The 12,885-nt window shown below is 52.6% G+C and overlaps 1 protein-coding gene across 5 annotated transcripts; it reads left to right on the forward strand.

Moving 5' to 3' along the window:
- Positions 1-231: 231 nt before the first annotated feature.
- On the forward strand, positions 232-12,482 carry TTLL13 (tubulin tyrosine ligase like 13). Of its 5 annotated transcripts, none has more exons than XM_019718031.2 (14): positions 232-369; positions 2,929-3,198; positions 3,545-3,585; positions 4,272-4,390; positions 5,680-5,810; positions 6,042-6,198; positions 6,592-6,735; positions 7,031-7,116; positions 7,390-7,621; positions 8,103-8,296; positions 9,747-9,932; positions 10,230-10,407; positions 10,689-10,868; positions 11,429-11,940. In XM_019718031.2, the coding sequence occupies exons 2-14, from the start codon at positions 2,939-2,941 to the stop codon at positions 11,798-11,800; spliced, it is 2,280 nt and encodes a 759-aa protein (XP_019573590.2). In that variant the 5' UTR covers positions 232-369; positions 2,929-2,938; the 3' UTR covers positions 11,801-11,940. The 5 variants fall into 5 exon arrangements, with proteins under 5 accessions (XP_019573590.2, XP_019573591.2, XP_019573593.2 ...); XM_019718032.2 differs by having other exon boundaries at positions 8,103-8,287; XM_019718034.2 differs by having other exon boundaries at positions 11,388-11,705.
- The last annotated feature ends 403 nt before the right edge of the window (positions 12,483-12,885 follow it).

The following is a 12,885-nucleotide window of genomic DNA, read 5'->3' on the forward strand; positions in this document are numbered from 1 at the left end:
ACAAGCGCCAGGAATGTCTAACCTGTTGTTGAGAAGGGAGAGTGCACTAGAGTCACACACTCCTGACAATATACGTGGACTTTTCTTTGCCTTTCGTATCAAGTCTTAGGAAAGCGAGGTTATGTGCCTCTTGTGTGGTGCCCCCACGTCCTCTGATCTTGCCTCTTACTTGTTCTCCCTTTGCCCACCACTGAGTTTTATGGCTTCATCCCTGCCCTGCATTCGGCCGGGCTCCATTCAGATGCCCTCCTTCTAGGACATTCTTCACCTGCCTGACTGCCTTGGAGTTTCCTCAGCCCCAGCACTGAGCTGAGTGTTCTTCACATACGTCGTCTTGTGTGAAAACAAGTGGTCCTCACAGCTTTAAAGGTATGAGTTCTCAGTATCACCATTTACCAGACAAAGAGGTGGAGGCAGACATAGATTTAGTAACTTGTTCAAGGTCCCACAGCGACGTAATGGAGCCAGGACTGCAGCACAGGCAGTCAGACCCCCGAAGCGGAGCTGGGACTGTGCTGGTGACTGCCTCTCCGGGCAGCGGCTCCCGTCACAGTGGTGCTCTCCTTAACGGTTCCCGGGTCCCCAGTCGTTGGCTCTCTATGTCCAGGACTGACGCTTTTATGTAGAATTTTACAGGTTTTGATCCCAAAAAATTAGTATAAAAGTCTCACTGGGATAAGGCACAATATGTACTACAGCCCACTCTCATAAGAAAAACATTTTTAACTTAAATGTTTGCATTTATATGTTGACCATTTAAATTTCTATCAAAAGCTTTTGGTCGGCTCCATGGTTTTGGCACATTGCCTCTTTCTGCAACACTTTGCATATACAAACCCCACTTTATTTTGCTTGTTCACTCTTTGAAGGTCATGCAGGTGACCATGACAGCAAAGTGTATTCTGTGTCGAAGGTGATGAGCCCAAATGTCAGGATTATCCCACTTATTCCCTAGGACGGCTGTTTAGTGGAGAGCCTTCTCTGGCCCAAGTAAATTTTTCCATTAAAAGGGAGGAAAAGGCAAAAAGATTTTCTTTATGGTGGTACTTCTCAGCCATTTATATATTTAGACGGAAGCTTTTTCTAAACTTGAGAATAGAACACTTAGAGGACCCTTTGTTCTCAGAGCCCTGGGCTTTGAGGTGCTAGGAAGGGCTGATCCAGGTGCCCCCCCCCCCTTCTCCGCCTCTTCCCTTGCTTTTTGATGGAGGTCTGTGCTAAGAGGTTTTGGATTTCATCTAACCTTGAAGAGTTCAATTGGGTGGTAACAGATTTGTATTTTAGTAAGAATACTTTAGCTGCGAGTGTTCTCAGCAGCTAATGGATGGATGAGGCAGGAAGAATAGAATCAGAGTCCAATTAAGAGATTGCTGAATGGTGGTGATTCAGGCAAGAAATGATGGTTAGAATAGTGCCTGCAACACTAAATATTTGTCGAAAGAATGAGAAAAATGAGTGTCCTGGAAGCCAAAGGATTGCAAAGCATTTCAAGGAGGGAGTAATTGAGAGTATTGTATGCTGAAGAAAGATCAAGTCTGTGAATCAGAAAATGTCCATGTCCTTTTAAAGGAGGGACATTTTTAAAGTGTCCTCTAGATTGAGCCGCAGGAGATAATCTTAAGGGGACAAGTTGGGCTCAGTTTGGTGGCGGTGGCAATAGAAGTCAGACAAAATGGGTGAAGTGAAGGAGCAGTCTGATAAGGCGGTTGGTTTTCCTTCCTTAGTCAATGGGGCTATCTCAGCTCACCAGGCCGAGCGCATGCTAATCGGGGCCGCCCTTCCTGAGTGCAAAGACTGTGCTCAAGCCATGGTTATTTATTTATTTATGTTTTAATTGAAGAAAGGCAAGCAGATGTTGCTCCAGAACAGAGGTGGCCAAATTCTGGGCTTGGCTTGTGGGTTCAAGGAATAGTGGGAGTGGAGCTCTTGTGCAAACGGCTGTGGAAACGGAAGGACTACAAGTCCCATGATGCACCGTCAGTCTCGAGAGCTGCGTGCTCAACGGTGCTTCCTCCGCCAGCCCTAAGGACAAACGTTTTCGGTTCCCGCCCAAGATGGCCTCCCCGGGAGCCCGAGTGGGTGTGGTTTCCGACAGGCCGCGCCTCCAGAACGCTGCTCCATTGGGGGCCGCCCTCGTGTCCATGGTGACGGCGTCGGCTGCTGGCTTGCGGAAGGACGTGCCTCCGCCGTGGGCATCCCGTAGCTAGGAGTAAACCCCTGGGGTGGGGGAGGACTGTGAGCGCGCCCCCCCCTCGCGACCAGCGGGGACAGCCAGTCCTGTGAAACAAGGAGGCGGTCCCGGAGGCCCAGCAACACTCGGGAAGGACCAAGAGCCAGGCATAGGGTGGACATGAGTGACCAGCTGAGTCCAGTCCCAAGCCTCTAGGGACCGACCCTGAAGCCCATCCGTTCTCCTTGGAACTGGGGGTGGGCAGAGTCCTCCAGGAGCTTTCCCTCCGCCAACAGACCCCAAGGGGTCTTAGCCAGCGGGTGTCTGGCCCCAGTGTATACACATGGAGAAATTGAGTCATGGGACAGAGCAAGGGCCAGCCTAGGAGACCTTTGACCTTTGGTCTTATGCTCTATTTTAAAATCGAAGCACCCCAGCCATTCTCCCCATTCAAGAACAAACAGGCTACGTCACGTAAATGGCCCTTGACAGCTCTGTTCAGCTCCTGCCGGCACGCTGGTGTGTGGAGTGAGCTTGGGTGACTGGTTTGTCAGCAAATCCAGCATCTCATGGGCATCCCATGGTCCCCATTACCTACTTGGAAAGAGTCCATTTTGTAGCGTAGTGGGATTGTTCTGTCCTGAGGAGCAGCAGCATTCCCTTATAACACCAGGAAGTTCCTTAGGGAGGACCCTGCAGGCCTCGCCCCTCCTGGAGGAAGGTCTGACAGGTATTTACCTCCCGCCCCGTCCCCTCAGAATCTGAAGCATGGAGCCAAGTACCTGTAAGACCAGTGAGTCGGAGGACGACTGCGTTGAAGAAGAGGAATCTGAGGAGGAGCGTGATCAGGAGGGAGTCAGCATCCCTTCTAACCCTTCTCAGCAGACGCTCTCCAAGACTGACTGTCAGGCATTGGGGAATGGAGTGCCCTTGTCCATTGTAGCCACAAAAATTCCGGAAAAGCTTGTCGCCCCAGCTGACTTAGATGACTTAGAAGTCGGGAGGAGAAAGAGAAGGCGGAAGAGCAGGTAACTGTTCACTGGACCCTCTCACCTGCCTGGCTCCACAGTCACCCCGGCCTCCCTTCGGCATGGGTGGGCTGGGAGCCAAGGTTTTCCTTTTCGCCTGGGAAAGGGGACAGGAAATACAAGAGCCTCATTAACCTTCTGGTACAACAAAAACATACAGAACCATGTGGGCTGGCTCAGTGTAGAATTTCCACATGTTTACATCATCCTGGTCGTTAGAGAAAGTGGCTTCTAGAGAAAATGAGTTGCATTGTGAATTTGTTGGGTGTCTCTTCATCTGAGAGCCTGGCAGCCCAGGGTCTGGCCTCTCCCATTCTGGCTGATTTCTGCTGTTCCTCCCTTCCAGACCCCTGGCCATCAACCTGACCAACTGCAAGTATGAGAGTGGTAAGCACCCGGCCTGTCACCTACACCACCGTGGGTAAGAGGACACCTGCGGCTGTCCCCCAGTCAGGCTCCCTGCCTCTGGATCTTGTTAGGCAGGCCTGTACCCTGTACTGAGCCCCCTGCTCAGCTACCAGCAGCTGAGACAACACTGTTCCCGTTAGTGTGGGCGCTAGGGCAGGAATCTGCAGTTAGCTAACAAGAAAGAAAATGACTGAAAGTCATTGTCCACCCTTCCCAGATTTTACCAGAGATGAGACATAGACCAGGTTAAAACTGTGTTTTAAAGGACGTTTTTGACCTGACTTTAGCAATTTTTAAAGAAAATCAGCAGCTAGGTCAGCCATCTTTTCCTTTCCTTTTGTCCCTGCTGGCATCTGTGCAAGAGGCCATCCAGAGTGTGAGGTGTCATTGTGACACCTACCAGGCCAGGGTCAGCTCTACAGGCCAGAAACTGTCCTGCGACGGAATGACAGGAGCACAGAGCCAGGCTCTAGTTTTCTGTCACAGATTTTGGAATGGACCCAACAGCCTCATGAACTTGCAGTTGTCACATGGTAACTAAACCATAGGACTACCTTCCTCCTCATCCTGCTCTCCAGTCAGGCCGTTTCTTACCCCACCCAGCGACAGTCCCAGGGCTCGTTGCCCGCGGCCAGGCTGGTGCGCTGACCTCCCTCTCCCCACAGTGCGTCGGGCAGCCCAAGTGTGTGGCCTGAAGGAGGTGGGGGAGGAAGAAGAATGGATTGTGTACTGGACAGACTGCTCTGTCTCTTTGGAACGAGTCATGGACATGAAGCGGTTTCAGGTACAGCCTCATGACCCCAGATGCTAACGGGACTGTGGCCCCAGAATGCCTGCTCCCACCTTCTGCCCGGGTGCCTGAGACTGCTACTGTGTGGCTGCACCCCGTGCAGAGCAGGAAAGGCCAGGGCCAGGGGCTTCTGCTCACCAGAAGGTGGTCTCCTTTGAAGCCTGCAACTTCTGCTATCTGAAGTGTCTGCTGGGCACATCCTATCGCAGTGTTTGCTGTTTGCCTGGAGGCATGTGCCCAGCTGGCACTCTCCAGGGCAGGTGAGCCCATCATAGGGGAGACTCATGCAGATTCAGAGCCAGCTGAATGGCCCAGCCTTCCTAGCAGCTTAGCCTAGCAGCTCACATCCACTAAGAGGCAGCGTAGGGTCCTGCATGGCCACAAGAAAGTCAAAAACGACGGACCAGGGTCTATGAGAAGAATATAACTTCTTCATGGTATTTTTGTTATCCTGTAATTGGGTCTTTGTGGTGGTTAGCAATAAAATAATTATAAAGGGTATGCAGGCTTGTTTTGAGGGGAGGCCAGGAAGGGAGTTGAGGAGACTGTGACTTGTCCCACAATGAGAAGAGCGAGGGGGTGGGGGCAACGGGGGGCACGGATGGAGCGGTCGTTAGATGAGGGTAGCAATAATTAGCAGCATGGAGCGAGGGCTTACTATAGGTCAGACACTGTGTTAAGTGTCTACCTTCTTACCTCATTAAATCCTCAAAAAAAAACCTTCAGTGGCAGATACATCTTGTTAGGAAGAGAACACCGAGCCGCGGAGGTTCACACAGCTAGTGAGTGGGAAAGCCATTGAGCGCCCCGAAGCATAGTGAGGTGGTGCCCCCAGCTCTGCGGGGTTCCAGCAGGCCCCGGGAGTGCCATGCCTCGGGGTGCCGTGGCAGTGCATTCCGTGGGCTGGTTCTTACTTTCCTTCTGTCCCTGGGGAAACGTTTCCTCGTTCGCTTTGTGCTGTCATCCACCATTTATTACAGGACGAGTTCCTGGTGACCTGAAGGGTGTTATAAGCCGGCTGGCCGGCTCAGAGTCCTGGCTCACCTGCTCACTGCCCCTCGTTTCTTGAGCCCGGTGTGGACGTGTGTTTTGGGGAGAGGCCAAGGAGAGAGATTCACTTGCCTTGGGAATCTTCCTGTTTCTCCTTGGGGTACTAAGGAGTGTTTACCTCCCCATGACTTCTACCTTGATCTTGCTCGTCCACCACTGCTCTCTGGGCTGCCCAGGCCCCAGGCACTGCCACTTCCTCCGGGGAGTAGTATAACCGCCTGGCTCCGTTTCAGAAAATCAACCACTTCCCTGGCATGACGGAAATCTGCCGGAAGGACCTCCTGGCTCGGAACCTCACCCGTATGCAGAAGCTCTACCCGCTGGACTACAACTTCTCCCCGCGCACCTGGTGCCTCCCCGCAGAGTGAGTCGGCCTGGCTCCCAGGCTGAGAAGCGCGTGGGAGGAAAGGGTCCGTCATCTCAGTTCCCTCCAGACTCTGGCCTTGTGGCCTCGAATGCCTCAGGGGGTGGAAGTGGAACGAGAGTTTCAGCTGGTCAAAGAAAAGTAGGTCTGAGACTGAGGGCTCCAGGAAGAGCGTGGACTGAAGGGCGGGAAGGAGCAGGCACCTTCTGACCAGCCCCTCTCTGCACATAGCTATGGGGACTTCCAGTCCTATGGTCGCCAGCGGAAAACCCGCGCGTATATCTGCAAGCCAGACAGTGGCTGTCAGGGGCGCGGCATCTTCATCACCCGCAACCCCCGGGACATCAAGCCTGGAGAGCACATGATCTGCCAGCAGTACATCTCCAAGGTGAAGGGCGCCTCAGGACCACCGCGACCCTCGGCCGGCACTGGGGTGCCCTGTCTCCTCAGCCGAGGAGGAAGCCCTTTTCAGGCGCCTACCCTTTCTGCCACCCCCCAGTCTCCTGGAGGCCGTGTGGAGCCCGGGCTCAGAGTCAGCATGCTTGGGTCTGAATCTGAGTTTTCCCACTTCCTAGATATACGGGACTTGGGCAAATGTTTCACCCTTTCTGTCCCTCAGTTTCCTCGTTTGTTAATGGGAACAATACCATTCACTACCTTACATAGTTACTGTGGAAACTGAGTGAGTTGCTAGGTATTTGAAGCACTTAGGGCAGTGTGTGGTACATAGTAAACACTTCACAGCGTGATTCTTTTTCCTGGTGGATTTGCGCACGCTCAGCCCTTCCTCATTGACGGCTTCAAGTTCGACATGCGAATCTATGTCCTCATCACATCCTGTGACCCTCTGCGGATCTTCATGTATGAGGAGGGTCTGGCCCGCTTTGCCACCATGCCCTATGTGGAGCCCACTTGCAACAACCTGGTAAGGGGCCAGCAGCAGACCTGGGGGGCAGGGGGGCACCCTCTCCTCTTGCACTGCTGAAGATTTATGGAGAAACCAGGTAGAGAGGCCTGTGACTCCGCTGGCTTGTCACCCACTCGTCACCCAGTGAGGGCCTCAGCGCTGGCGGGCAGGGGAGGAACAGCACACCCTTCTCTGGGGAAGAGGGACAGGAGCTGAGCAGTCCTGGGGACGGGTGGGGACTCAAAAGGCATGAAGAACTGGCGAGGAGAGCTGCGTGGAAGCAGGGGAGGCCACAGGGCCGCTCTCTCCCCAGGAGGAGGTCTGCATGCACCTGACCAACTATGCGATCAACAAACACAATGAGAACTTTGTCCGGGATGATACCATGGGCAGTAAGAGGTACTCCCTCCTCGGTTTTCTTCCTCTGTCCCTGAGCCCTGCAGTCTCGGCAGCCCGTGAAACAGACTGGCTCTCGGGAGGCTGATGGCTCAGGAAAAGTCAACCTTCAGACCCTTGTCCTGGGCAGCCCCAGCCCCACCCTGGTAACTAAGCCCTCCTCCAGGTGGTAGCAGCCCTTTAAAGCCCAGGAACCTAGGCATGGAGTTAGGTGAGTGGTAGGGAGCCTCCCGCCTGCAGAGAAGCTGGTCTTCCTCTGAGCACTGGGCCTCACAGGAAGCTGTCGACGCTCAACGCCTGGCTGCAAGAACACAGCTACAACCACCGAGAGATCTGGCTGGGCATCGAGGACATCGTGATCAAAACCATCATCTCCGCCCACTCTGTCCTCCGCCACAACTACCGAACCTGTTTCCCCCAACATCTGAGTGGAGGTATTTGTGCCTGTTTTGAGATCCTTGGTTTTGACGTCTTGCTGGACCACAAGCTGAAGCCCTGGCTGTTGGAGGTGAGGATTATCTCCTGGGCTTTGCAAAACCAAGGGCCAGAGGTCTCTCTGAATAGGACACTGGGGTACGGGGTGCACTCGAGTGGTGGAACAGAGGGCGGGGGCCGTGACAGCATTGGGGTGGGTGGGACCCCGGCAAAAGGCATAAGACCTCTACACTTGACCTGCTGAGTGAAACTTGGTGGTCTCTGGCCACCACCGTAGGAATCCAGGGTTTGGATCCCAAATGCTCCACTGTAAGCCGTGCCTTGAAGGACACTGTGTCTACAGAGTCAGGCTGTCTGATTTGCTGTCACCAGCCTGTGCATTGGAGGGGTGTCTGGGGCAGAGTCCTATGGCCTTGGAAGTTAGAACATCCAGCCTCCTTGGCTGAGGCCCCTGCAGGGGGACGTCTCTCCTAGATCCTCCCACTGGGTCTGCAAAAGACCACCACCTGCTCAGGTGGTCTCAGAAGGACGTGGGTGATGACTCTTCCTGGCAGGTAAACCACTCGCCAAGCTTCACCACTGACTCACAGCTGGATAGAGAAGTGAAGGACGCACTCCTCTGTGATGCCCTGACCCTTGTCAACCTCCGGGGCTGTGACAAAAGGAAGGTGATGGAGGAGGACAAGCGGCGAGTCAAAGAACGGCTTTTCCAGTGCCACCAGCAGCCACGAGAAGCCAGGTACTCCAGGTACCCCACGTGTTCGGTTGTGTACTTGCCTTTGTTGTTACTTGCAGGAGAGTAACATTCTCTAGATGGAGAAGCAGCCTGGGGCTGATTAGCTATTAGAAACAAGTTTTTTTGGCATAGATACTACATCACTTGTCATAGATAATATGTTCAAAATGCAAGTAGTCTAGTCTCTCTCCTACCCTTCTCCTCCAGCTACTCAGTCCCCCAACCCCGGAGCCAATTAGCGTTCCTAGGGTCATGCGTATACTTTTTCAAACATTTAATGCACATGCATACGTGTATTTATACAAATTGTTTTTCTCCCTTATCTACCCAGACAGTACTATAACTTTCACACTCTCTGTACCCTGCTTAGCAGTGTATTTTATAGCTATTTCATATTAGCACATAAGGAGCTTTATGTGGTTTGATTAACTGAGGGTTTTTTATTTTAACGAAGCTCCTCTAGAAACCATTTCCTGAGAATGTTTGAATAATGAAACACAGAAGACAGTTTAGTCATTCTATAATAGGGGACGGTTTAAATCAGTATTGTTCACCCACGGTTGTTTTAATTGTAAGATGGGTTACAAACATGGTAATTTGTTGCCTATACTAAATTACAATTTGTTAATGATACGTTATAATGAATTAGAGTAGATTTAGGATTATTCCTATATAATGAATTAGAGTAGATTTAGGATTATTCCTATAGTAACGTCACTCTTCCCCACTTGCACTGCAAGAGGCAGGGCCAGTGTGTATTTGATTTGCCCTGCTATCCTGAGGGCCTGGCACAGAGGAGGCACTTAAGTGTTTGCGTGAGTGGGGGCGACGCATAACTAAAAACGCCATGAACGTCCCACGAGATTGGACTGTGTACGTGACTTAGGAATCCTGTCTTTCAATGGGGAAAAAGGTTGAAAACTGCTGCACTTAATAAAGAAAGGTACAGTCATACAGCAGAATACAAGGCAGTCATTTAAAAATGTTGTATGAGCCCATTTTCATCTAAAACAAGAAGGAAGGAATAAATTCAGAGCATGGTAGTGAGTGGCAAAGCCAGGAAAAATTCGGGAGGTCCTGCCCCAGAGTTCTTGCTCATAACCAATATGCTAACCGCATCATAAGATGATGGGAGGTTTTTATCTTTTTTTTTGTTCTCCTAAGATTTTCTGTAATTAGAAACCTAATTTTTTATAAGCAGAAATCTAAGAAAATTGTGATAACTTGGAGTTCTAGCTTACAAGTGGAGCGTACTGCACGTAAGATGAAAACCAGATTTCTGGAAGTCAAGCCTAGTTTTGTGGGCTTGACACACAGGTGCGACTGACCACAGCTGGGTTTGGCAATCTTCAACACGGCCAGGCCCTGAAGCTAGCAGGGGGTTCTTACAGCTCCAGCCTCTGTTCCTTTCCTGACTCAGCACTGTCACAGCTTTGACTCACCTGGAGCTCGGTTTTCACAGGCGAGAACAAATCGAGTCGTCTCACACAGCCCTGCTGGACCAGGAACGCTATGAGGATTCTCACCTGGGCGGGTACCGGCGGATCTACCCTGGGCCCAACACAGAGAAGTACGCGCCCTTCTTCAAGAACAATGGCTCCCTCTTCCAGGAGACTGCTGCTTCTAAGGCCAGAGAGGAGTGCGCCAGGTACTCTGCACTGCGTTCTCCTCTCTCCACTGGGGGCGGGGGGGGGGGGGGGGGCACATCCTGGAGCTGAACTGCTCCCCAGCGGGGTGGACGGGAAGCCAGACACTTGAGGAAAGAGGGATGGAGTTAGAAATTCTATCAGACTCTTAATGACTCAGTGTAGTAGGTTTCCAGTCTTTCCCCACACTCCTCTCACATCAGTCACCAAAACGTCCTAATTTCCTACTCCTTCCCCATCCCCATCCCCTGCCCCACAACACAATTTCTCCAGTGTCTGAAGCTGCTGTGTCTTGTCAGGCAGCAACTGGAAGAGATCCGCCTTAAGCAGGAACAGGAGACCTCAGGCATCAAGAGGCGGAAGGAAAGCAAGGAGCAGAACCTGGGCGAGTCAGCAGGGGAGAAGAGCCGATTCAGGCCCAGGCTCCGGGACTTTGCCACCCACTTGGCCTTCAGGAACCGGAAGCAGGGGAAAGAGGTATCAGGGGTTTTTGTGGCTCTTGCCTTTCTTCAGAAACATGGGTTGGAACTACTAGAGAAGGGAATCCCTGCTGTCCTCTCCTCTTGTACAATGGGGTGAGTTCCTAATGAGCACACTGAATCCTACCTGTTGCTACAGGAGCTGGGAGAATGGAGAGCAAAGGGAACCTTCCAATAGGTCAGGGAAGGGATAGAGTAGGCAGGAGTCCTGCAGCCGACCTTTTTGGGGTTCGGGACTCATCCCTGGAGACCCTGCATGCGCCTGTCATGTGCCTGTAGCTGCTCCCGGGACACCTGGACAGCATGCAGCCGCAAGCTATCGTGGAAGAGGAGGAGCTGGAGAGGATGAAGGCCCTGCTGCAGAGGGAGAACCTCATCCGGAGCTTGGGTATTGTAGAGCAAATCACCCGCCTGCTACACCCCAGCCACCGGGGCCAGAAAGCACTTCTCGAAAATCGGGTGAGAGTCCCTACGCAGCGTCTCACAGAACAAGGGAGCAAGGGTTGTACCAGCACGTGGTGGTGGATGCGGCACAGGAGGCTAATGTGATGGTATCTGGCAGTGGAGCCTGGGACATGGTCTCTTGGTTCCTTTTCCATCTGTTCCCAAGCTCCCTTGTTTTAGTAATGACATCCAGCCAAGTGCAGCTCCCAACCTGCTCACTTACAAGAGACTTGTTCTCTATATTCCTGTCTTGCAATAACCCCAAACTCATGACTGACAAATAACAAGGCCGCCACCCTCAGTTGTTTCTTTGTAGTCTCTCCCTAGCACTGCCAGTGCCGGGGCTCCATCGGGAGATAAGTAAACGGTCTTGGGCCAACAAAACAGCTGCTGCATTCACTATTCCCTGGGCTAGTAGCAAACCTATTGGGTCCTGTTTTGGTTGAGCCCCAAAGGGGTGGGTAACTGGTTAACTAGTGGCTACCACCTAGAAGAGATTTTTCAGTTACCTGTTTCTTCCGCCACTCCATCCAGCCTCACAAGAAATGTGATAAGGGGCTGCTCTTCTCCTCTAGCCTCGATTTCACCACGACGGGCTGGGCAGTCAAGAACTGCTGTCTGAGAGTCTGTTCCCATTGGCCCTCCTGGGAAGGGCCGGCAACGTGCAGGGCCCTCCTCATTTCCTACATCCAGCTCAGCCCCACGAATTGACCCTCAGGATCTTAGGGCCAATGCCAAGCATGAATGCTGCATTTCCGCGTCATTCCCGGTGCCAGCTACAGCCCTGGAACTTCAACTGGATAAGAAATCCAGCTGCCTTCAGCCCTTGTTCACTGTCAATGAAGAAATCTGCAAGGTGCTGTTTTCCCAGTGCCAGAGTCAGGCTCACGAGCCGTAAGTATGCAAAACTAGCTTTGGTCCCTCTGGCGTGGGCCAGTTCCCACTAGCAGGTATTACAGCTGGGATGCGCCCAAAATATAACATGGCACTGCCAGCAGTGCGGGAATGGGGAAGGCAGTGGACTCCTGTTTATTTACCTCCTCCTATGTACTAGAATCTGGTGATAGAAATTGCAGAAATGCAGCCCCAGCACTCAACAAGTAAACACACCAATTATAACGCAGTTGGTAAAGACACTGGAGGGAAGCATAGGCTGTCATTCCTGTGTTGGTAATTGGGCAACAGTTGGGAAAGAGACAGGGAATCTTATGTGGAGGACCCATGTTTCCCCTGCAGAAGGCCAAGCCGTCAGGAGGCTAGAAGCCATAAACCGAGCCCTGGCAGGGTCAGTGCCACCCTCTCTAACCCCAAAGCAGAGCTGTTTTCTGCAACCGGAAAGAGTGGTAAGTGGCCCACAGACTGAATGCACCTTGTCCTCCGCGGTAAACTCGGAACACAGAGCCGCCAAGACCTGGGGCCTCTGCCCTAACTCCGCCCCCCTGGCGCAGAGCAGCACCCCACTTCTGGACATCGGCCACCGCGCCTAAGTGCAGGGAGAACCCCCTCGGGTTTCCTAAGGGGCAAAGGGCCTTCAATCTTTGCTAAATGAAAGGCTGCCACCAAGCTTGAGTTTGTAAAGCCCTGGTCAGGAACCCTGTTTGCAAAAGGCACAAACAGAAAGACACCAAGAATTCCTCAGTAGCCTAAGGTGATTTTGGGATCGGAAAAGACTAGACGATGAAGAGGAGCCAGGACCCGCCATTCACTCAACTCCGCCCTTGAAACCGGAGCCTGGATTTATCGCTTGGTGGATGGTCTGAAACCTGGGTACGGCCCCGGGTCTGGAGGTCATCGCCGCGACAAGGACCCCCTTTTCCAGAGGACTTCCGAGGGGACGCCCTTCCGCCGCCGTGGCGGAGACAGGCCGGCCTGGGCTGGCGGAGGGGCGGCCCTTGGCAAATGAACCCGTCTTTCCATTAAAGTTTATGCCGTTTTCGTAGGCGCGTCCTCCACCTCATTCGGGCTCTGGCGTTTCAGGGAGGCTCGCTCCATAGTTAGAGCAGGGACGGGGCGGCCGCAGCGCCGTCGGGGC

This window comes from Rhinolophus sinicus, linkage group LG13 (assembly GCF_036562045.2).
Source record: "Rhinolophus sinicus isolate RSC01 linkage group LG13, ASM3656204v1, whole genome shotgun sequence".
Lineage (NCBI taxonomy): Eukaryota > Metazoa > Chordata > Mammalia > Chiroptera > Rhinolophidae > Rhinolophus > Rhinolophus sinicus.

What these genes read in the sequence shown, in the direction of transcription:
- TTLL13 (XM_019718031.2), top strand. Translation starts at nt 2,939, where the DNA reads ATGGAGCCAAGTACCTGTAAGACCAGTGAGTCGGAGGACGACTGCGTT. An exon ending in AAGAGAAGGCGGAAGAGCAG is followed by an intron (nt 3,199 to 3,544) that starts GTAACTGTTCAC and finishes CCTCCCTTCCAG; the next exon opens with ACCCCTGGCCATCAACCTGA. An exon ending in ACCGGAAGCAGGGGAAAGAG is followed by an intron (nt 10,408 to 10,688) that starts GTATCAGGGGTT and finishes ATGTGCCTGTAG; the next exon opens with CTGCTCCCGGGACACCTGGA.